Source organism: Zalophus californianus, chromosome 9 (assembly GCF_009762305.2).
Source record: "Zalophus californianus isolate mZalCal1 chromosome 9, mZalCal1.pri.v2, whole genome shotgun sequence".
Lineage (NCBI taxonomy): Eukaryota > Metazoa > Chordata > Mammalia > Carnivora > Otariidae > Zalophus > Zalophus californianus.
Window position 1 is genome coordinate 98,909,010 of NC_045603.1, and position 24,899 is coordinate 98,933,908.

The following is a 24,899-nucleotide window of genomic DNA, read 5'->3' on the forward strand; positions in this document are numbered from 1 at the left end:
GAGAAGAGCACAGAGGGGCATGCAGCAGCATGCACAGGTTTCTATGGGCCAGGTCTCGAGGTAGCACATATCACTCTGTTCACATTCCTCTGGCTGGAATTCGGTCTTGTGGCTACATCTAATTGCAAGGGAGGCTAGGAAATAGGGTCTAGCTGTGTGTCCAGAAAGAAGAGGAAAACATGGATTTTTGGTAAGCAGCTAGTAGTCTCTGTCTTAGGGGCTTATCAAAAATGATCATTTTAGTATATATATGGTCACACATATATATATACATGATATATATATATTATATATATATATCACATCCTTTTTATCCATTCATCTGTTAACAGACACTTGGGCTGCTTCCATAGTTGGGCTATTGTAAATAATGCTGCTATAAATACAGGGGTGCACACATCCCTTCAAATTAATGTGTTGATAGTTTTTTGGTAAATACCCAGTAGTGTGATTCCTGTATCATACAGTAGTTCTATTTTTAACTTTTTGAGGCACCTCCATACTGTTTTCCAGGGACTGCATCAATTTGCATTCCCACCACAGTGCACAAGGGTTCTGTTTTCTCTACATCCTTGCCAACAGTTGTTGTTTCTTGTGTTGTTGATTTTAGCCATTCTGACAGGTGGGAGGTGATACTTCATTGTTGTTTTGATTGGCATTTCCCTGATGGTAAGTGATGTTGAGCATCTATCTGTTCATGTGTCTGTTGGCCGCCTGTGTGTCTTTGGAGAGATGTCTGTTCACATCTTCTGCCCATTTTTAAATTTGCTTATTTGTTTTTTGGTATTGAGTTGTATCAGTTCTTTATATATTTTGGATACTAACTCCTTATTGGATATGTCATTTATAAATATTTTCTCCCATTCTGTATGTTGCCTTTTAGTTTTGTTGATCATTTCCTTCACTGTGAAGAAACTTTTAATTTTGATGCAGTCCCAAAAGTTTATTTTTGCTTTTATTTCCCTTGCTTCAGGAGAGATATCTAGAAAAATGTTGCTGTGGCTGATGTCAGACAGATTACTGTGCTCTCTGCAAGGATTTTTATGGTTTCAGGTCTCACACTGAGGTCTTCAATCCACTTTGAGTCTGTTTCTGTGTATGGTGTAAGAGAGTGGTCAGTTTCATTCTTTTGCATGTTGCTGTCCAGTTTCTCCATTTGTTGAAGAGACTGTTTTTTTCCCATTGTATATTCATTCCTCCTTTGTCACAGATTGATTGACCGTATAGTTGTGGGTTCATTTCTGGGTTTTCTGTCTATTCCATTGATCTATATGTCTATTTTTATGCCAGTATCATACTGTTTTAATTATTATCACTTTGTAATACAACTTGGAATCTGGAATTGTGATGCCTCCAGTTTTGTTTTTCTTTTTCAAGATTGCTTTGGCTATTTGGGGTCTTTTGTGGTTCCATACAAATTTTAGGATTATTTATTCTAGTTCTGTATTGAATGAAGGAATGAATTAATAGTGAATTGGTATGCTATTAGTTGGCCAACAGACTCAGTTGCTTCTTTTAAAAATATTAAAAAAACTTTATTAAAATGATATCTGACTACTGTGAGCTAGAGAAGGCAGATGAAGGCATTGTGAGTCTTGTTTTAAATGTGAAATACATGCTTCACTTGTGCTTGAAACCCAAGCAGTTCTTTGAGCTGCTAAGTTTGAATTTGATTTCTCCTTTGGAACTCTGTGCTTTTCAGAATTTGCACACCCTTATGAAATCAACACATTGGGTTAAAAATAGAAGGAGAAATTATAGAAATAATATATGAACTGGAGATACAGTTGCATATTTAAAAACTTTTTCTTCCAATAAAAATCTCATTATGAAGGGCGGAACCAAGGTGCTGAGTTATGGGACTTGGCTTTCCCTGACCCTCTGAAGTGAGGTGAAATGATAACTTTCTGCCTGTGGATCACCTTGGAAAAAAGTTGCTTTTTAAATGCATGCTGTATTATGATGGTCTTCTATGTTGATCTTGAGGTTCTTCCTGGAATGGCTCGTATTTATGGTGTCAATTTCAAGGAAGAGGCTTGCCTTTCTATTTGTTATGGCAGGTAGGGTGGCCTCCAGTTCATCTATAAACTGTGTCACATCATTCAGGCACAAGTTCACTACATTTAATGACATGTAGTGTTTGAATTTACGTGGACTGTGTAGAACTCATTCCTACCCCCTCTGATCTCAAGCTAGTATTATGGTCTAGGCCCTCCAGTATGCTTTAGAAGTCGGGGAGCCAAACCAAAGCTGCAAAAGTGGAGGGTCTTACCCCTGGTTAAAGCACACACCGCTTCGATAGCCAGTGGGCCAAGGTGTGTGCTCATGGGTTGCCAGGCATGGTAGCTTTCTTTTCCTTCTCCAGGGACAGGCTTCCCCTGCTTCTGGGTTCATGTAGCACCCATTTTTTTTAAACACCCAAGCCAAGGCAGGTGTCTAGCTCAAAATGTTTATCTTGGCCGTGCTAAGTGGCCCTTAGTTTTATTTGTCCCAAGCTTACTTTATTCAAGTTCTAGGTGGTGCTCCTTTCTTTCATATGCCAAGACCTTTGTGACTTGATCTCTGCTCACACCTTTGATTCTGTAGACCAGGAATCTCACCCCTGGTGGCACAGTAGAGCACCTCAGGCAAATTAAGTCCAAATCTTAAGGTGGAGCCCAGACATCAATATTTTAACTTTCTTAGGTGATTCTAATTATGTATCCAGGGTTGAGAACCAGCCAGGGTCTCCACGGGTCCTCACCTTCCCCAGTTGCTGAATGCTAGTATTTGAAGTCTGGCTTCCCACCACCATCTCTGCCTTCCCACCACCATCTCTGCCTTCCCACAGAGCAGCTCTTATATGCTTCTGTTTCTCCTCCAGAACTACTTATCCTGGTTCTGTCCTTTGGAATGTGGTGACCATCACATCACTGATAGTCAAATGAGGACATACCTGATTTTAAGTAAGAACAATTTGTATTTGGTTAGGCCTAGTAGAGGTGGAGTTATGTGAAATTAAAAAACGTGTCTCTCAAGCTTACCCCCTCTAGTTATTATGGGATCTCCAGTGCTTTAAAAAGTCTGACCCAGTCCCTAGGGGTGTTTCCAGTGTGTTCATGAACAATTCTTCAAGCCTCTATGTGGCGTTTACCATCTTAGTTGACGTTTGATGTTGAGAATTCCCTTTTCCCAAGCTGTGGGAAGACACTTGTCCTGCTCCTGAAGCCAGTTATGTGCCAGTCCTCCTGCTTGGGGCTAAGCATACATGGTGAACAAGATAGGCACTATTCCTGTCCTTAAGGAGAGCACAACTGATCAGATAAGGCTTGCTGTCTATATGATATGAACTTACTCATATCAGTTAAGCACGCTGTAGCATAGAGAAAACTTTTGAGCAATTTCCTATAGATTATACATGTATTTGGGATATTTATAAAATTCTCAGGTTCATCCATGTTCCTCTTCCCTGTTGAATCCCTCTGTATCCCTCGTATCTCATCCAGATCCAAAGGTCTGGGTAGCCTGGGCAGGGAGCTACGATTGCAGGAGCTGTCTTAGGCTTCAGCCTCAGACCCAGTCCGTTTTGGGCAATGGAAATCTGTTCCACCTTCTTTGGAGAGGTGGGACAGAGATCATCAATCTTGGTTATACCCCTGGTGATGAGAGGTGGGAGATGTCTGTGGGTGATGGAGGAAGATGAGGGGCATTGTGGGAATCCACCAAGTATGTCCAGGAGAGGAGTCAGGCACCCTCAGGGAGTGGTGTGCATGCATGTGTGCGTGCACGTTCGCATGTGTGGTATGTATAGAGGGGGTGGAGGAAGGGTTACATCTTGCTCACCATTGCATCATCATGCTCTTTTCATGTTAATGAACTTGCGCAACAGGTTATGATTAGCTAACAGAACAGTTTTGATCAACTATGCTGTAGACTGGCTGCTTCTTCCTGATGTAGGGGAAGGGATGTTTATACCTTAATCTTATCAGCCACGCTCCAAACCACAGTGTAGTGGGCTGCTCGTGAATAGGTTTCGTTTGGGGAACTCATCCAGATCCCAGTCCATGGGTTTTGTCACTGAGGGAAGCACTTCCTGAAATGCTTATTCTTTTCTTGACCTGGGTCTTCACTTTTAGGATCTTGGGTCTGAGCATTGACCGTAAGTGCTCTTTGTTAGAAGGCCTTTGTAAAGGGTGGTGAGATGTTAAGAATGCTGCCAGGAAGGGACTTATCAAGTAGTCTTGGTTGAGAGGAGATATTTAGGGGCAGAAGGGAGAATATTTCCAAAGATCAAAGACCAAGGGCAAGAAAAAGCAGGTCACCTTCTGGAAGCTGCTGGTAGTTCAGTGTGTCTGGTGTGTGTGTGTGTGTGAGTGTGTGTGAGTATGTGTGAGAGTGTGTGTGTGTGTGTGTGAGAGAGACAGAGACAGAGAGAGGGAGGGAGGGAGGGGGGGTGGCCAGCAGGAGATGAATGACATTGGCAGGTTGACAGAAAAGATAGTGAGGGGCCTTGTAGGCCATGTTAAAAAGTGTGTATTATAAACCAGAAGGGTCCTTTCTTTGCCCCTCCAGTCCCACCACATAGCTGGCCTCCTGCTGGGGCTATGTGGGTAGAAAAAGAACATGAGGAGGAGGAGGCATGCCTTGCTCTCAGAAGGTTGATGATCTGAAACAGCGAAGCCTAGCAGCTGATTGCAAAGGACATACAAATGATTGCCTTTTCCCCTGCAATATCTTTTCCTCCCTCGCCCATTAGAATATGCCTACTTCTTTTTTCTAGATGCTTCTCAAAAGTCATGTACTCTGGGAGGCCTTTCCTGCTCGCTCTAAGCCAAGCTGTGGGCTTCTGCTCCTATAGGGCCTTGTTCATACTCCAGCTTTAGCTTTTTTCTTGTTCCTGAAATTATCTGCTTATTAGTCCCCTTTCCTTATTAGTCTGCTAGGCCAAGCCTTGCATTTCCAATGTATTATATAGTGCCCAGGAAGTGAAGTGGTTCTGAAATGAATAGAGATGTGAAAGATGACATATACGTACACCCCCCCTACCCCCCAAGGACAGCCAGTTGTGCTTGGAGCATGGCATGATACCATGTGCGTACGGGGGGGGGGAGTGGCGCTGGAAGGGGTAAGCAGGCCGTGGATGGGTGTTAGATGAAGGAGTATTCAGACAGGTGGGCAGGGCCCAGATCATGAAAGGTCCTGTGGGCATATCAGACAATCTGGTCCTCATCTAAGAAGAGTGGATTGAATGGGAGTAACTTGGTCGGGTTGTGACCCGAGGCTCAGAGGAGAGCAAGCTGAGTGGCAGGGAGGCCAGTTAGCTCTTACTTATCCAGGTTCAAGGTAAGGATGCACGCTGTGGCCCTATCATCATTAGGAAGGGGATGTTTGAACATCGGTGGAGAGAGGGCTGTTTGTGAGTCAAGAGAAGCAGAGCCCAAGAGGCAGATTTGCAAATGGTCCTTTTTTGTGTGGAGGGGACTGGAAGACCATCCTTCTGTTGCTCTGGCCGCATGCAGAGTCTAAGAAAGGTGCTGTTCAACAGGAACTATGGGGCAGGGCGTAGGGTGATCAGCAGGGCCATTGGGTCCAAATTTTAAGCTTGGAACCTCAAATTTTGACTGTCAAATTCATGCAGGAAAGCAGGGTAAGACCTCAGCATAAGTGTTGACCCTGCCTGAAATGCCGTCCAACCATCCCAGGATGCTTGGGGTGGGTCCATGTGAGCATCCTCAAAATCTGCAAGTGCCCAGGTCTCTCTGAGGCCCATCTGGAGTCTTGTTTCTGGCCTGGGAGAGTGTGACGCACTATCTCCCCTCAGGGTAACCCTGGCCTGTCTGGCTTTGCTGGAAGCAGTGGCCTTGAAATGGCTGGTGAGAGGGGCGGCCCTGTTCTTCACTTCACACTTGCCCTGCCCTTGCTTAGTAATGAGGCAGTAGTGATGCCATGAGGGAAGCTTCGAGGAAGAGCCCTGCTGCCTGGAGGTCCGGCTCTCACAGGACACCATCTCCTGCTATTGTTTCTCAGAGGCTCTGGAAACCTCCGAGGGCCCCGATGACTCACCTCCCCCTCCTTCCTGCCTGACGAACCCACTTCCAGCTCCCAGTCTGTTCAGCCTGCAGCTGCCTTGCTCCTGACTGTGCCTCCTGGTCCCGTTGCTCCGGTTCTCCCACCATCCCCTATTGCCCAAGCTCTCCTTACCCCTCCTGACTCTCCACAGCCTGCACCTGCCCGGCTTCCCTACTCAAAGGCCCCACCTCACTCTGATCCTTTGCTGTCCCCGAAGAGTCTCACCAAACTGTTTGAGAGCCGTGGCATGATTCAAACCCGTGCCCTGCGGTACCTCTCCTCCAACCCAGCATGGTGCCCAGTGCCCACCATTGGAGGGTATTCCTCATGGTAAGACCAGAGCCCTGCCCCCTGCACACATGCAGGGCTAGGGACATCTCCAGACCACTTTAGAGTTTCTAGAATGCTTTCACTTGTATTGTCTCAGGATGCCAGCACGGGCTATCTGTGCTTAGAGTATATTAGCTTCTAAGCCAAGACAGCCAACAGCTAAATGGGGGAATGGGTGTTGGAAACCCCTGATGGTGGATGGGAAGTCGCAGCCCAGAATGGGGACCCCAGCTGGGGAGGGGCCTTGGGTGGGCTGGGGGAAGGGATGGTGTGAAAGGGCAGGCCATGGGAGGACCCTGAAAACAAGCTCTGTCTGCTTTTTCCTTTAGATTTGGTGGCCCTCCCTACCTTTTGTCTCTGTTCCTTTCCCTCCAGGTCTCTGATCCTGCTTCTTCTTTGTCTGCCTCTGTAGCGCAGCCTAAGAAACCTGCAGCCCTCCTGGGTGGTGAAGGCTGGATCCATCTGGAAGGGACAGAGTTCACCCCTGAAATCGTGGATTCTAAAGGCTAAGAAAGTGTGTGGTGGTCCCAGATGAGAAAGGAAACTGTAGTAATGGGGGATAGACAGCTGGTGCTTCTCCTGCCTCATCTAGGAGAGCTTTCAGGAGGAGGTGAATAGTAAGCAGGCAGGTGGTTGGCAGAGAAGGGGAGTTCTGGAGACTTAGGGCCGAGCGACTAGTATGAAGCAGAGAAGTCAGGGTGGGCAGATGCAGGTGAAGGGGCAGGCCCTGAGGCCCTGGAGTAGGATTTGGTAACGATCCCTTGCATTTTCTGTAGCTCATGTACTTCTGAGGAGTTGTCACCCTTCCTCTTGCTGTATGTCACACTCACCCTGTGGGGAAAAGACACGATAATGACACCCTCCTCTCAACTGTGGAAGCAGAAAGTGACATCAGAGAAATTACATTATTTTTCTGAAATTGTGGCAATGCCAGGATGCAGCGCCGAGGGTCCCCCTGGCTCAGCGTGGGGCTCGCTGTGTGGCAGAATGCTGATGGCGAGGCCTCGGAGGGCTGTGGAGTGGGATGGAGAGCAATGTGGTTGTCGACCTAGCACTTGTTAGTTGTCTGTAGACAGCCCCCTCCCTGCAACACCCATGTAGTCCCAAATCACAGGCTGACATTTATTGAATTTCTTATTCCTGGCCTGAAAAAGACTGTCAGCTGTGGCCTTGAACCACTCAGACAGCAGGCTAAGACCAGAACACTGCCCTCCTCAAAAAGTGCAGCCCCCTCCTCCCCCTGGCTTATCACATGCCCCTGTGGTTCCCCTGTGCTTCAGCATCTTAGCCGATGGAGCAAATAAGAATATTCAGAAAGACTTTAGCTTCAGAGAGGGGAGTGGGAAGGAGGGCGGAACGATGTTGGAGGATACATGTAGCGCCTTTCGGTTCATGGTAGAGGTTTTGTGCTCTGGCAATGGGGAGCCACTGTAGGGCTTTCAGTGGGAGAGTGGGGCCGTGTGATTTGGAAAGGTCCCCCTGAAGGTGGAGGAGGAGAATGGATCGGGGGCAGCGGTGGGGGTGGGCAGCTGCAGCCAAGCTGGGGCCGCCCTCTGTCCCATGCTTAGCAGGAGGCCTCTGGTCATTTTCATCTAGTTACACTTTGACTAGGTGAGGAGGGCCTTCCTTTCCCCCACCCTAATGCTCTAGGAGGCTTGCGAGGGTGTGGACGGCTGAAGGATGGACTAGTCCTATTTGGGGGAGTCGGAGTGGCCAGATCTGGGTGAATCTTGGAGCGGAGGGGTTCCTTTGACTGGACAATCAGTGGACTGCCACCCATGGGTTACTTTTATTCAATGACCCCAGACAATAAATGCCCCACTCTCTGCGGTTCCCTGCTGGCCTGTGGAGTCCGTGGGATAGAGCTCGGAGGCCTTCCCCTGCCGACTTTATATGTGTCTGTGTGTCCCCCGAGCTCTCCCTGCACTACCTCAGCTTGGGGAACTTCAGTCTTGTGTGCAGAGGAAGCACATTAGCTTTGCCTGTAGTCTGAATATTTCTCTTTTAGACCTTGAGCAGTAGCTTTTTGAAACAGGAATGTGTTACTTTTGATTTTCTGGGTTCCTCATAACCAAAATAGCAGGTGGCCCACAGCTAGACAAAGAAGCATGTCCTAGCCTGAGGGAGGAACATGGGTCAGGCGCTGGGCTGGGAGAGAGTGTGGTGCATTCCAGACACTGCCAACAAAGCAGCATGGCTGGGACTCAGAGACGCCGTGGGACCTGGGGAGAGGTGAGGTGGAGACGTCAGCAGGCCAGGTTATGCAGGGTCTCACAGCTTGAGAGTGGTGGGAAGTGCCAGAAGTCTCCACGTATGTGGGTGTCATAGCCAGGTCAACATTTTGAAAGGACCTCCCCCACCCGTTTTGGGGAACAGTGAAGGAGAGCAATGGTAGAAGCAGCGGGGGAGGATGTTGGGAGGCTGTTGGAGTAACCCAGCTGAATGAGCATGGTAGTTTAGACTAGGGTGCTAGTCAGGGAGGTGGTGAAAACCAGATGGATTGGGGGATAGTTCAGGGTAAAATTCCTAGGATTGGTGACACAGTGGCTGTGGGGCATGGGGGCAGAAAGCTGTCAAGGCTGCCTGTGGATTTCTGGTCTGGGGGCTGAGTGTAGCGGTGGCCTTCATAGGGTCGGGGAATACTGGAGGAGAGTCCTCTTGCGGAGCAGGTCATAAGTTTGGTTTTGGATATGTAGGTTTTGAAGGGGACTCTGAAGCATCCACGTGGAGATGCCAGGTAGGCAGGAGGATGTTTGGATCCAGGGGCTAGAAGAAAATAAGGGTTCAAGATAAAATGCTGAGGTCTGTAGAGCACATAGGTGATAATTAAGGCTGTAGGAGTGGATGAGAGTATCCAGGCATAGGGTGAGAGTGTGGAGAAGAGGCCCCAGGTCCAAGCCTTGTGAAAATCCATCCAGTTGATCCAGAGGTGGGTAAGCCATGTGCCCCATCGCACCTGGAGCCCAGGGAGGCAGCTGAGTCCTGCACACCCAGGGATCTGTTGTGTAAGACAGCCTCGGTCAAGAGCCAAGTGAATGGTCAATGAAGGAAAGATCATTTTCAAATGGATAACATGTTCCATAGGCTGTATGTGATGGCCTGTCCTTCCAGTCAGACTCAGTTCACCTTTTTTCAGCTTCTTGGAGGAGTCCTATGGAGTGGGTTCACCCGCCTTGTTTGTCCTGATGCCCAGGCTTCACTCACCGCCCCCCCCACCCCCATTTCATGGTGGAGGCCAGCCGTCTTGGGTCTCTCCACCTCTGTGTCATCACTGCCTGGTGTGTCTTTCTGGAGCTGGAACAACTCAGCCATATGCTGTGTTCTCATTATCGGATGTAGCAGGGAGAAGGTGGGCATGAAAGCAGGGCCTAAGGCAGCCGTGGTCCATGTGTCAAAGGCAAGCAGAGGGAGCTGCTGGGATGGCTGGTGGGGCCCTGGAGGCCAGCCTCAAACCCCAGGTTGTACCTTCAGGGGCTTGTGGCTCTTGGAGAGTGGTTTGACAAAAGCTCGGGGCTGACTCTGAATCTGAGCTAGCTTGAGTCACAGCTGTGAACGGGAGTATAGCTGTCCAGGATGCTTGAGAGAGCGTCACCTTTGTCATCTGCTCAGGTATACATCGGGGGCGGGTCTCGGGCTCTTTCGACATACATCTGGAGGTTTCCAAGCCTTCCCTGGGCCATAGAGCCCTGTTCTCAGTTCTGCCCTGGGCCAGGTGGTGGGCAAGCACGCGGAAAGGCACAAGGGGAGAAGGATAAAGCAAGACGAGGGACCGAGGAAGGAAGCCCCTCCCTTGCCATCCTGAGCTGCGGCCCCTCTGTCCTGCCACCAGCAAGCACACCCCCTGTTGCCCTTCTGTGTTACCTCTCCTGCCTTTCAGAACCCGTCCACCCTTCAAGACCAGCATCAGGCTCAGTTCCTCTGGAAGCCTCCAGCCTTGCTGGTCTCCTGCAGTAGGGACCAGAGCCCAAGGTTGTAGAAGTGACTTATGAGAGCCCTGCTCTGCCGGCCCTCGTTGTGCTTCCTGCCTGCCGGCTCTGTCTTCATGGAGAGACGATCAGGTTCTCCAGTACAGGCACGAATGTTCTAGGGCTCCCGAGCTGTCCAGCAGAGAGCCGGGCGCCTAAGGGGCTGTGCTGCAACCTGGTGACTGACCGGTCAGAAGCTCTGTTTCAAGCTGCTTTTTGTTCATTCCTTCTTGTAGCAGGTGCTAGGGGCTGAGCTGGATGTCCCTGGTGTGATTTCTTCTAACATGCAGCTTTTCAAAGTGAAAAGGATAATAATTAGAATCACCACCTTTCATTGCACACGTGGGGGCTGATGATGGCCCTGGGTGTCTTGCATATGTATCTCTCCTTTGGTTTCTCGCCACAACCCTGCCAGTTTGGGATTCTCATATTACAGGTGGAAGGGACAGGCTCCGAGAGGTCTCAGGGCAAGTGGCAGAGCTAAGAGTTAAGCCCAGGCACCCCGCACTGTGCTGCTTGGCTGGAGAGTATTTCTCAGAGGTGGGGACAGATTGGGTCTGGTCAGCCTCGAGATCCTGGCAGCTCGTGGGCCCTGTCTGGGGTGTTTTGGTGCAAAGTGGTGTATTTAATGCTTCGGTCCCCTCCAGTGCTGACATTCTGCAATTCTGTCACCAGCCTATGTGCTTTCCCTCCAGGGGTGAAGCTGGAAATTCTCTGAAATAGAACTGGCTCCCACTGTAGGTTGTTAGGGGGCCTGCTCTGTGAGGGCTGAGAAGGGGCTGTGGAGCTCCGAGGCCCTGGTGGAGGCAGCAGGTGCGTGGGAACCCCTCAAGGGCACTGGAGACAAGGCTTTTGTCAGAGCAGGCTTTGGCCCTCAGGGGACCCAAAGTTGGTCTGTCTGTCCTTGCTCTCTCCTCAAGGGGCGTGTGGGCTGGTCAGGGTGTCGGCTGGCCTGGCTGCCCTCGGAGGGACCCTAAAACTCAAGCCTTTGGCATGAATTCAGGGTGTCTCTTCAGGGAGTGCTCCACCCACCCTGGCTCACTTGAGCCACTGTCTCATCTTGTCTGGGAATTATAAGATTATGACAGCCATCATCTGAAGGAACTTCTGCTGGTGGCTCCAGGCCCCGTGTGTGTATGTGCGTGCATGTGTGTGCGTGTGTGTGCGTGTGTGCGTCTGTGTGTGTGTATGTGTGTGTGTGAGTGAGTGAGACTCCCTTCCTCATCCCATTGCTTCCTTCTACCCTCTCCCCTGCCCTGTGGCCAGCCACGGCTGTGAGGAGGTGTGGCCTTTTTCTTAGGGATTTCCCAGTTTCCCTCCCTCAGTGCCTCAGTTTCTCTGTGTCCTGGGTTTCCTGTCACTTGAAGCTGCTTTGCCTCCTTTGTCTTTCCCTCTCACAGATATCCCCTTGCTCCCTGGCTCCCCACGCCGGCTGAGCCCCCGGGCAGTGGCCAGAGGGGGCCAGGGCCCCAAACATGGACAGCAGTACCTCAAGGTGCCGGGTCCTCAAGCCTCCAGCCAGCAGGGCAGTGCTGACAGAGAATCTGGCCCACCATCCGGTGGAGGGAGCTCCCGCAGCGCCTCGGTGAGTGCTGGGGTGGGGTAAAGGTTGGCCCTGCTGGGGGCCCCGAGGGAGCCTCTTGACTGGGGCACGCTCCAGCTGGGGGGCAGGCGTGTGTATTTATGTGTGTGTGTGTATGTGAAAGAGAGAGGGAGAGAGAAATAGGCCCAGGGTTTTTGTGAGGGCCTTTGCCTCTCCTCTGTCTCCAAGCCCCAGCCACGCTGGAGTCTCGTGGGCAGAGGACAGACAGAGAAGGGGAGGTGTGAGAGGCCGCGTGGTCCCACCTGTTGGTCTGCGGACTCCCTGGCTCCCTTCACAGGTCTGAGGACCCAGACCTCTGCTGGGGCTGCTCTCCCCTGTGCCTGGCGCTTCATCTGGTTGCCCAGGTGACCTCTCAGGTGGCTGCAGAAGCAGATGGGTATCAAACCAGTAATAAACAGGGAAACGCCCACAGGGAGGGAGGCAGGTCCCTCTCCTGCTCCGCCTTGTTCTTTCCCCTCCTTTTCTCTCAACCTCCCACCTCCGGGCTGGCTGAGAGCAGAAGTCGGTCCCCCTGCTGCTGTCTCTGACAGGGTCCCTCCTGGTGGCTGCAGAGGAGGAGGAGGATGTGGGGCTGAGAGGGGCATAGTGCCGAGTGAACCCCTGTGGGCTGGGGCTGGGGTGGGCCTGGTGAGAAGAAATTGCCCTTTGTTCCAATGGATCCAGAGAACTTGCCAGTGAGTAATCTGTGTGTGTAAGTATGTGTGTGTTTGCAGGCTGGCCAGCGGAGCTGCAAGGAGATGGGTATGTGTGGGTGTGTTCTAGTGCACGTGGAGGGCTGTGTGTGTGTCAGAGTGCCCTGGGGTGCTGTGAGTGTGCCCAGATGTGCATGCAGGGGAGCTGGTGTGGGGGTGCTGTGTGTAGATGCTCTGTGTGTGTGTGCTCTGGTGGCTCTGGTGTGCAGGCACGCGCGGACGTACAGGGCTTTGCTGCTGCGTGTTCAGTCCGTGTGTGCAAGCGTCCGTGTGTGCATGGTTGCCAGAGCGGGTCTGAGGGCACTGGTGGCTGGGCTGTGGACAGGTGGGTGGAGGGCTGTGTATGCTGGGTGTGGCAGCAGAACGTAGACCACTCTGTCCTTTTACTGGGGGAGCTGGGGCCTCTGGGCCTGAGGGGCTTCCTAGTCCACCTCCCCGGGCCCAGAGCACAAGGTCAGCCTCCTCTGTCGCTCGCTCTTCCTCACCGGACCTCGCTGTCCCTGTCCTGTTCTCTCTCCAGGTCATCAACAATTACCTGGATGCCAATGAGCCAGTGTCCTCGGAGGCCCGTCTGAGCCGCATGCACTTCCACGATAACCAGAGGAAGGTCGACTATGTGCTCGCCTACCATTACCGGAAACGTGGGGTGCATCCTGGCCTGGGCTCCCCTGGCCCGTCGCTGGCGATTGTCTCCAATGGGGAGACAGGCAAGGAACCTCATGCCGGGGGCCATGGTGACATTGAGCTGGGGCCACTCGATGCCCTGGAGGAGGAGAAGAAGGAGCAACGGGAGGAGTTTGAGCACAACCTGATGGAGGCTGGGCTGGAGCTTGAGAAGGACTTGGAGGTGAGGTTAGGCAGGTGGCAAAGGGCCGTGGGATGGGATGGCCCTGCAAGTTTGGGCCCCTGGTGATCGGTGTCATCTGCAGGGAGCATTGGCTTTTTTCTGGCAGGTGGCATTTTTTTTAATCTGGTGGGCAAACAGATTTTCTTGTTCAAAGACTTGAGGAAGAGTCTTGGTATAGCTGGTGCCTCTGCCTAGGGGATCCCAGGTAGTGGTGGTGTAGGGATGTGCCAATCTGTTCTGTGGATGTCAGCCTGGTTAGAGATTGGAGGGAAGTCATTTCTTGCTGGTGCTCGAAGACCCCATCCCGTGGCCTTCTTCAAAGGTTTCCTTGAGATGAAGACCCAGATTGCCTGTTGAACTTTGGATCACATTCCTCTGTAGGGGATATACTTCACTAAGGCATGTGCTTGCCTGGGGCCCTCTGAGGGAGGTGACTCATTGGAGACTGAACATTGGACATGTTTTATCAACTTGTGAGCGATATATGTTCTCACCACTGGTCAGTAGCAGCTTAAGGGAATCCATGGAAATCCATTTATCTCTGTATCCATCTGTCCATCCTTCCATCCACTCATTCATCCATCGATCCCTTTCTTCATATCACAGTGATCCTTTGAAGATGACCTGCCCTAACCATCCCTTCCATACTCATCTTCTACCCCTCCTACCCGCCCACACCTGCTCCAGCCCATTGGCCTTATCTTGGTTGTGTGTTGGTCACCCTTACCTCCGGGCCTTTGCACTGGTTGTCCCTGCTGCCTTGGGCACCCTTCCCCAGACCTGTGCATGCTTATTCCCTGACTTCAGACCTCTGGCTAAATGTCATCTCTCTCCAGACATCTTCCTGACCACCCTCACTATAGTACTCCCACCCCTTCACTCTGTTCCTCGACCATGCTTTACTTCCCTTCATCACACTTAGCCTTGCTACCTGAAACAACATGATAGATTTGACTTTTCAGCTCGGCCCCACGCAGCTTCATGAAGGCAGGGGTCTTGTTTGGTTCACTTCTATATCCCCAGCACCTAGGACAGAGTCTGAAGAATAAAGTAGTGTATTAGGCGCTTAGCAAGTGTTAGTTGAATAAATAAGTGATCTCCCTGAATCTCACGTTCCTCATCTGCAAAATAGTTAAATGCCCTGCTGGGCTGTAGTTTTACAGGCCCCATCAATAGTTGGGGCAATGAAGACATCTAGCACAATGTGTAATATGTAGTAGGTGCTCAATAAATGCTCATTAAGATTATTTTAAATAGAGTCATGCTGAGGGGTGTGGTGCCATTCTCATCTGTTTTCTAAGATTCAAGTTAATACTGTCCCCAAACTGGAAGGGACCCTCGGGTCATTCATCCACTTCTCTCACCCCAGGAAGGTTGGCATGTGGCTTGGCTCAGACCCTTGTCCTACTGACCTGTACTGCTTATCCAGACCCTCAACCTTGGAGTTGCTTCTCTCATTCTTTCCACCAATGTAGGGGCATTGTGCTCTTTGAAGACTAATTGGGGCTCCCTTGCTCCCTTGATTTTCACTTTTTGAAACCCAGAGCTCACTTGGTGCCTCAAACTGGAGTCCGGTGGGAAGGTTTCTTGAGGTAGTGGTTTGTTTTGAGGACCAGACAAGGAGCTCTTGGCACTACTACTGTGGGAGGCTCAGTCCCCACACCTGTCTCTGGGTGTCAGGGAGCGGAGGCCTGGGCCTTGTTCAGCTCCTCAGTTGGGAAACAGCATCATGCTCAGGAGGGTGGACTCTGGAGCCCAGAGACAGATGTTCACATCCTGGGTCTGGCATCAACTAGCCTCACAATCTTGGGTGAATGACTTGCTCCTTTGGAGTCAAAGTTTCCATGTTTGTGTAAAGAGGATAGCAATACATTCTTCATTGGGTTGTTTGAAGATGAAAACAAGACAAGTGAGTTAAACACTTAGACCAGTAACAGTGCCTGTCACTGCTATTATTATTGTTTAGAGTTGCCAGATTTAGCAAATTCAAGATACCTAGTTACATTTAAATTTCAGATTAACAGCAAATAACTTTTTAGCAGACGTATGTCCCATGAAATATTTGGGATCTACTTAGATCCTTAAAAAAATTGTTTGTTGCTGATCTGAAATTCCAAGGTAACTGTCCTGGCAACTCTTTTTTTTTTTTTTTTTTTTTTTTGAGACTTTATTCATTCATTTGACAGAGAGAGTGAGCACAAGCAGGGGGAGTGGCAGGCAGAGGGAGAGGGAGAAGCAGGCTCCCCGCTGAGCAGGGAGCCCGATGCAGGGACTCGATCCCAGGACCCCGGAATCATGACCTGAGCTGAAGGCAGTCGCTTAACCAATTGAGCCACCGAGGCGCCCCTCAGCCCTGTATTTTGAGCCCACTCACGTTCTGCATGTGCATCTAACCCATTTTTCCTAATGGATGAGTGCTTTGCAGCCACTGCGGTTACCTGGTCACTTCCCTAAGGACGTTGGGCACCCACGTTGCCTCCAAGTATGTGCCACCCCAACAAGATGGAGTAGGAATTGTCCCCTCCTTCTGGGCCAGCAGTCCTGGATCGTCTCTGGCTTACCCCCTGCCCCAGCCTCCTGTTGGTGCTAAACACTGGCTGGCGATTCATCAGCTGGAGCCTCTGAGGGCCCGAGCAGCTCTTCTGGGGGCCTGTTGGGGCCGGCACAACTCTTATCTGTGTCAGGATGCTTGGTCTCTGCCTTGAGCAAAAGCCCGCAGCTGACACCTCACAGGAGTGAGGCCGCCGCTTGGCTGCATGGAGGGCAGGTGTAGTTGTCCCCACCTGCTCTGCTGTCCCTGCCCTGCTGGGCCACACCGTCTTTTAGGCTCTGGTTTCAATCTGATTTTCAGATAAACGGAGAGGAAATGGGTTTCTATCAGAGACCCATTAAAAATTACTCATGTAGCCTTACGGATCAAAAGAACTTTGCATCCATCAAATCCTAACTGATTGAATCTCGTAGGAATCATTTCCGACCCTGGTTGCTATCTGAGTGTGCTTGACACAGGATGATGATGGGTGCATACCTTCTATTTGGTCTTTCACTTTTTCATTCAGTGGGCATAGTTCCATGTATTACATTGTCCATGTTCATATTTTAAAGGCCATTTAGTATTTATCAGATGACTAAATGACAGTTTGCATATATGTTTTCTTATGTGTAGCCATTCAATTACAATTTCATTTAAAGACATCGCTGGAGATGCCTGTGGGCCTGTGGGTGGTAGAGACACCTGCCTCCTCACTGCCAATTTGGACACATGAGGGCGACCTGTCTGGAGATGGGCATCGCTGCTGAGTGGGAGGTGAATGTGAGCATTCGAGGGACTCACCCACCTCAGGCACCCACTCACCCACCACCAGATGGGGTTGTGGAGCGGGTGGGCTGAGCAAGGCCTTCTGTGGCACACCTCCTCCCAACCTCTCCCAAGCCCCCTGCCCTGACCCAGACAGTCGGAAGGACAGAGGCACAGACTCAGATGAACGAGGGGCACCAGGGGGATCCCAGAGCCAGGCGCAGTGCAGTGCACGTGGTGGGCCCGGGGCATGTGTGGACTTGGAGTGTAAAGGCCTTCTTCCCAACTCGCAGGCCCTGAAATTCCAGCAGGCATGGCCCACAATTTCATCTGTGTGGGCAGTTGGACCTTCCAAACTGGGAATGGAGGAGAGGGCATTGACGGGGGGGCTGGGGGCCCCCTTGCCCTGGGCTAGCTTTCCCGGGATTAGGGCACCAGAGAACCGATAGCAGAAGCTTCCTTTATTCAGCATGATCTGGCATCTCCAGCAGGTCCCTGGGCGGCTTTGGGCAGAGGCAGGCATGGAAGGGGCAGAGTGCCAGCTGGGAGGTGCCAGGGACCCACAGCTTTATTCAGGAGGCAGCGCTCCCCTCTCTGACTTGGTATCAGGTGGGAGCCCAGGACTGACCAAATCCCTTCCCTCTCTGCAGAGAGGAGACCTTCCCACAAGCCACAGGATGGCCCCGACACCTGACTATTTACCCTGTAGCCCTGGACATCTGGAATCTCAACCCAAATTACTATACTGAGCCAGAGAAAGAGGCTAGGGGACATCTGAGGTATATAGGACATCATGATCTCCCACGGGGGCTCATTTAGGGGAAAAAAATGTGGGCCAAATGTCTTCTCATTTTCTTAAAACCAGAGGCCATTGTTTCTTGACCTTTGTCATCACGGCCTGTTCCCACTTCCTTTTCATAAGGGCTTTTATACATCTGATTCAGCAGCTGGTAGGATCATGTGTCCTCCTAGGCCTCTGGATGTAGCTGGGGCGACTTTGGGAAATTGCTCTCTATCATTAATCTGTGGTTTTAGGGGAGGAAACCAACTTTCCTGATTGCCTTTTGTGCACCTGCTAACGTGGACTTGTGATCCATCAGTTAGTCTCGTGAACCCCTGCCAGGTGCCTGTTATCCTCATGTCTCTAAGGAGGTGAGAGAGGCTAGCGTCTCCATCACAGGGATGTCTACAAAGTGATCCAGCTGGGATTTGAACTCCGTCTGAGCTTCTGGGGTCTTTGTCATACCAGGGCTGACAGCCAAGCCCTTGAGAGCACCTTCCTATTCCTCCTTCCCTGGAATTCTTAGGAGAGGCTCCAGGGAACACAGGGGAAGAGGCAAATGTGGATGTAACGACGCCCCGGTGCATGCCGGGTCTTGGTGGTGGCTGCTGTGTGCTCACGAGCGCGGGAGCTCGCGCACTGCTGACGACTTGGCTCCTGCTAATGGCTGAGGAAAACAGGCTGATTTCCCCCAGCTTTGCCTGTGTTCCTGTCCCGCGTGCCCCACCCTGACGCCATAGGCGGGAGCCTTCGGCTTCTCACCTGCCTCTCTTTCCTGCCCCCGAGGCACCTGCAAGGGACACAACAAAGGCAGCCCCGGCAACCCCTGCCCCTGGGACTGCACAGCTGAGCAGGGCAGAGCCTCCGCGGGGCTGGCTGGACCTCCCTTCCCTGGGGAGGCCTCTCTGCAGCCTGGGCGGGGGTACAGAGAGAAGGGAGGAAGTCAAGCTCCCCCCCCAAAACTGGGGACGTTTTTCCTTGTCCAAGGAGTTTAAAAAGTTAACACTCAGTATCCTCGCTCGATGCTAATGGCATCCCCACTGAGGTGGTCAGAGCGACTCTTGTCCCCTTGTCATAGGAAACCTAACTAAAACGCCTTGTCAGGCCGGTGAGGAGCCGGGCTGGATCTTGCAGCTGCTCCCCCTGTTCTCTTAAAACGACTGTCCAGGGGTGGCATTTTGTCTACACAGACCCCCACCCGGAGATGAGCAGTGTCTGGGTTGTGAAAGAGGTCGGGCAGCAGGTCTAGTGGAAGGAGGCCGAGGCTTTCTGCCGCTGGGGTGTGGCTCCCTCTCAGGTCCTTCATGCCTGGGGTCTTTCATCTATTGGCCAGGGCTTCTACAGCTCTCTAGGGTTCCTCAAAAGGGGCTGGAAGGAGTGTCCCACCCTACAGAGCAGAGGGCAAGGTGCCTGGCCTGGCTGAGGGCCCCTCCGCCTGGGCACCATAGGAGCTGGCCGTCTGTCCTGCTGGTTTTCTGTTACCAGGTGCAGCTGGTGAGGTATGAGAAAATGCAACCATGGGATATTAGAACTGGGAGGGCTTTGGATCATTTCTTTCACTTCTGTCCGAGAGCAGGGTCTATGGTTGAGAGAATGTGGCTTGTACAAGCCCATGTAGCTAGTTGATGTCTTAAGTAAATGAAATCTTGGTGATGGAAAGTCTGTGCTACAAGCAAGTCAAGAGGGTGAGCTTCCTTCTATTCGGTCCATTGTCCTTGTAGCTGAGTTCCTATCTTCTTGCACAGCCGAGGTCCGACAGGTGCTCCTGGTCCCATTGCACCAGGGTCCGTGGCTGGTGCCTGTTCTCCTGTAATATGCCGTGCTGGTTGTTAAGTATTTTGAGTATCCCTTATGCTTTCCAAGGCTATTGGCATCAATCCCTGCATTTGGTGAAGAGAGGGTCAGGGGATAGTTTGTCTCTGTCCTGCTAATCATTCCCCTTAAGGGCAGTGCTAGAGGTTTTGGTGTCTGAGAGAGACACGTCGAGAGAGAAGGCCCTTTTCCATTTGTCAGCTGGTAAGTTCAAGGTTTTTGCGGGCTTTCACCTCAGCTGGGCAGTCACCTCAGCTGTAAAGACACTCAAGGGATCAGCTCCGGGGGAGACCTGCTCGGCTCTGTTTCTGCTGCCCTCTCCTGCCTCTCATTGAGCAGATCTTTTTTTATTTTTAAGATTTTATTTATTTATTTGACAGAGAGAGTGAGCAAGGCAGAGAGAAGGAGCAGGGGGAGGGGCAGAGGGAGAGGGAGAAGCAGACTCCCCGCTGAGCAAGGAGCCCATTGTGGAGTTCCATCCCAGGACCCTGGGATCATAACCCAAGCTGAAGGCAGATGCTTAACCGACTGAGCCACCCAGGTGCCCTCATTTAGCAGATCTTGACTGAACATTTGCAGGTGCCACACCCTGGGAGCTGATGACAGGTGTGACTAAGATGTGGTCCTTGCCTTCAGGGACCTCGTAGTCTATTAGGGGATGCTGACCTGACTTCAGATAGTCACCTAAAGTTGATCCTAAAGGTGCAGTAAGAGAGCATACTGGGAGAGTGACGGGACTCCCAGTCCTGCCTCTGCCTGGAAGCTCTTAGCTGGATCACCGTCCCCCTGCCTGCCCCGGATGCTCGGGTCCTGGCAGAAGTGAGCAGGCTGAGTCTTCTACTCTTACCAGGTCTCTGGGCAGGATTCACTCTCTGCACACTGAGCCGCTGGGGGATGCTGTGCTGGTTAGAAGGTTTAGCTCAAGCGGGTGTTGTATGTGGCAGGGTCTTTGAGCCTTTGAGATCTGGAGACACCCGGGAGTCATATCTGGTGCTTGGTAGGTGATGAGGATGGGCCTGAGGCTGCTTCAGCCTGAAGCGACTCCTCACTGAAGACGGGATCTCTCTGTCACTCCAGGTCAGCTCATCAGGGTGCCTCAATACCTCCTATCTGATGACCCTGGGGCTATGAAGCAGCGTACAGGAGCTCTTTAAACCTTGGGGGTTCTGTGAATAGAATTCAGCGGCAGAATTTATAAGTTTGGATGGTAGAAAATTGTGCTTTATTTTCACCAACATTTAACTGGAACTTAGCAGTTACTTCACCTAAGGATATGGGCGCAAACCTACATTACTATGAGTTCCTGTGAGTTTGTTGCCGATAGAAATCACATAGATTCATATTGGATTATATAGTTGTTGCACAGATCTCCAAAAGCATGGATACTCATCATTACTTTGAAATTAAGACAATTTTGAGATATGCTGCCAGGTCTTGCTCTTTAATGTATTGATTAAGGCCGCAAGTATATGACTAGATCACGAGTTTAAATATTTTAGTAACCGTATTTCTATATACTTAGTTCCTCCTTATTCTGTATAATTATTTTACACATCTAAAAATATTCTAAGAAGAGGTCTATAGATTTCAGCTGACTGTCTTAGTGCTCCAGGGCCCCGAAAAGATCATGAATCCCTGCACATAACCCCTAAGACTTAGGAGAAGCCTCAGGCAGTGAGTAGTGGTCCCGCCTGGCTGCTGGGGAAAGGGAGACCCCATGGGGACGCCCACTGGCTACTCCTTGGAGTCTGGCTGGCTCAGAGAAGGTTCCTGAGGTGTCCTGAGGCAGGGGCCTAATTTGAGGGGCGTGCCAGCTGAGCACACTTGTGACATCAGCGGAGCCCGTACACGCTGCTGCCCCTGCTACTTTGGGCCTGCCTGGCTAATTGCATGCAGAAGCATGGGCTTTAGTCCATGATATGCTTGACCCCAAGAAGGACACGGAGAGGAAAGAGGGTTGGGCTGAGACCTGGGTTCTAGGTCCTGTTCTGCCACCCACTGGCTGCTTTCTGGACCTTGACTACCCCATCTGGAAAAGGAGAAGCTTGGGCATCATCAGGGATTCTCGGACTGTGTACTTGAGAGTCCTAGCTTCCTGTGACTTACACTGATGTCGTCAGTGCTACAATAAAACTTGATACTGTTTTCTCATTTAACTGGAAAATTGCAGTGATAAAGATAATTTTCTCAATTTAAAATTGTTCTTAGGGGCGCCTGGATGGCTCAGTCGGTTGCGTCTACTCTTGATTTTGGCTCAGGTCATGATCTCAGGGTCGTGAGATCCAGCCCCACGTTGGGCTCTGTGCTGGCTGTGGAACCTGCTTAAGATTCTCTCTCTCTCCCTCTGCCCCTCCTCTCCCCCCCCCCCAAAATGGTTTTTTTTCCTTAAACCTTTGGAGGCTGGTCTGCCAGGAAGTACTTGCTGAAGGCAAAGGAAATGGGTGAGAAGTACAAGAATACTAATGGGAAAACTTAGAATTGGCCAATCATATTTAGTTTTGCAACTTAATTTTGGTTGTGGTTTTCTGTTGTCTATCCTGTGAGATCTTCCACTAAAATTTGTCTTTGTTTGAATGTTGGGATTAAGCATGCTGGTATTCGAAGGACTTTGTAAAGAGTTCTGCAAAAAGCATGATGACCTGGAGGTGTTCTAGGAGCTCTTGTGGTTTTCAGGGCCCGTGCCTGCTTGGGCAGTTGTGAGTGTATGGCACCTGGGGATCATTCTGCTAAGAAGGCTGACCTTTGTTCTGGATGAACAGAGGGCGAGTGGATTTGTGAGTCTGAGTGGGGTGATGGCTCTCCCCCAGGGGAGATAGTGCTCATGTTTCCTTCAGGCCACAAACAAAAGCTATAGTGGCCCTGAGGTGTTCTCAGCCTTCCCTATTCTGTGCACCGTGACTGTGAGGAGGACAGACTGACAGTACTTTGGAAGCAAAAGGAAGAAGAGCTGGGAGCATTGTTTAGCCGTGTCACCGTCTTCTGAAGTGGACAGTGCCCTGTGGAGACCCCATCCCTCTTGACCTGGAGCTCAGCTAAGGCAAGAGTGTTGTGAATCTCCCCAGCAGGATTCATGGAGATTGCCATATGGCGTGATGGCTCCCAGGAAGCCCTGGGTGGGTTCTGATGGCTTCCAGAATGTGTTCACCATCCGTTGAACATCGCAGGTTTGGGGGTCTCATCTGCTGCAGACCAGCCCACCATGGATAGCAGCCAGACTCTGTGTCCAGCTCAGCAGTCCAGGGGGCCGGGTGCCCACCAGCATTCTTATAATTATCTTGTTGAGTTTCCACTCGGGGATCCATCCATTGCTGTCAGGTGTCAAACGGTAGAGTATTTCTGGCTGTGAATGTCGTAGCTAAAGCTGTGTTTCCCCCTACTCCCTGAACTCGTCCAGCCCAGGGAACTTACACTTAGCTCATGCACAGGCCCTTGGAGGGTCGAGGCTTCCCAGGCTGCAGAGAGGGCCTGTGGCGTTTTAGCACCTTTTTTAGGAACAGGAAGTCATAAGGAGTGGAATTTGATGGGCATGCTGTTCTGTTGTGTTTTCTTTGTCAAGTGCAGACGGAGGAACCCCAAAGGGTTTGGAGCTGAAGCCCCGGGGCCCTAAGAACTTGCGTGGGTTTGCTGCTGGCTCCCTGCACACACCACCCACCCCTCGTTACACGTTGTGTGTGTTGCTATGTACTGTTCTCACCGTGCACCATGCGGTTGGAGGGGGTGCATTCGGGCCAGCTCACGCCATGGTCTGTGAGCAAGGTCTGGGAGTTCCAGCTCTGCTAGTGGTGCGTTTTAGAAAACCAGTGGCTATTGGTAGGAGTTACTTCCTGCAGGTCCCCTGGACTTGCCCAGCAGCAGAATGTAGTGGACTTGCCCAGCAGCAGAATGTAGTGGGAAGAACTTCGTGTGTAGAGGGCAACGAGCAGGATTCACTGCCACGTGCTTTTGTGCAAGTTTGTCAGCCATGCTGGGTCGGTTTTCTTACCTGAGGCCGGTAGCCAGCACCTTCCACTGTTGAAAATACTTCATAAACTTCAGAAAATGAAGTGTCCTTGTTTTCACAGTTCTTTATAGGAATGGTGTGGGGTTTCCTCTTTGCCTTGGGTTTTCTTTGCCATTGGGCCTGAGTTGGCTCTCCCACCTGTCCATGCTTCGCTTTAATTTTCCAATTTTTTAACCGCCCTGTGAGCTGAGTTGAATCCCCCCTCTATGTTCTGAATGAATGAAAATGCCTATTCTGTGGATTAGGCACCCCCAAAGGGAGGAGGAGGTGCAGGGAGTTTACTGTCTAGCTGGGAGATGAGATAGACTCACGAGGGCACGTGTACTGACTGCTTCTTTTCTGGGTCAGAAAGTCTCACCATTTCAGTTTTCTGAATACCATGATGGTGATTTTTGAATACCACTGCTTACCTGTTGCAGGATTTTCAGGATTGCCATTTACTATCTATACTGTTATTTATTGAATATTTTTGCTAAATTGGCTCACTTTTTAAGTTTAAATTCATCTTAAAAGGAAATATATTGTTATAAATGGAGAACCATTATCACTGGCCAACAAATAGAGAATAATGCAAAAATAAACCACACCAGAAACAAAATAACCTTATTAATTCCTGACTGGACATGGCTGGCTGCAGAAGATCTCAGGCTGGAGGGCCTGCTCACTCTTGCTTGAGAAAGGAGGCTTCGCTAGTGTCAGAGAGGTTAAAGGTATATTGGCATCTAACGGAGACTTTACCTTTGCAGGATAATTGGAAAGGGGTTAACTTTTGAACTATTTAAAAATGCTATTTAAAAAAAAGATTTATTTATTTTAGAGAGAGAGACAGTGCATGCATGTGCACATGTGAGTGGGGGGAGGGGCAGAGGGAGAGAATCTTCAAGCAGACTCCCTGCTGAGCGCAGAGCCCAACATGGGGCTCCATCTCACGACCCTGAGATCATGACCTGAGCCGAAACCAAGAGTCAGAGGCTTAACTGACTGAGCCCCCTGGGCGCCCCTAAACATGCTATTTGATACACTGTTGTATCTGTCTATTATTTGATGCTCTTCGTTCCGAACTTGGGCAACATCACAGAAGCGCTTAGTATACCCTATGAGCTTCACTTGTCCCTGGATAGACTGAAGACTTCGAGAACAGGGATTGTGTTTTCTGCTTTATTTCTTCGTACTTCGTACTTCTTCTGGCACATAGTAAATACTCAACTGTGTTTGTTGAATGGATTCAAAGCATAATTTGTAGCAAAGACAGTATACTGTAGGGTCAAGGGGAGGGAGAGATCTGTAAGAGTTGGGCTTGGCAGGGAAGGCTTTCCAGAGATGGGCCTCTCACAGCCACCTGGAACCTGTCCCTTCGCTGCTCCTCATGAGCCCTCTCCCGTTCTTCCTTCTCCTTCTTGGTTCCCTCACCTCCTTCTCCAACCAGGGAAGAGAATACCACATAAGCTGCTTCCCCTCAGAGCCGCTTACCCTGAGGAGAAGGCTGAGGGGCGCAAAGACCAGGTTGAGGGGTGGGAGGAGTC

General features: G+C 50.7%; 1 protein-coding gene across 1 annotated transcript in view; it reads left to right on the plus strand.

Annotated features, from left to right (window-relative positions):
• ANO2 (anoctamin 2) overlaps positions 1 to 24,899 on the plus strand; it is a 378,292-nt gene that overhangs the window by 14,620 nt on the left and 338,773 nt on the right. The window contains exons 2-3 of the mRNA XM_027593890.2: positions 11,744 to 11,928; positions 13,159 to 13,485. Of these exons, the coding sequence (XP_027449691.1) occupies positions 11,744 to 11,928; positions 13,159 to 13,485 (512 nt within the window). The remainder of the gene's footprint in view (positions 1 to 11,743; positions 11,929 to 13,158; positions 13,486 to 24,899) is intronic.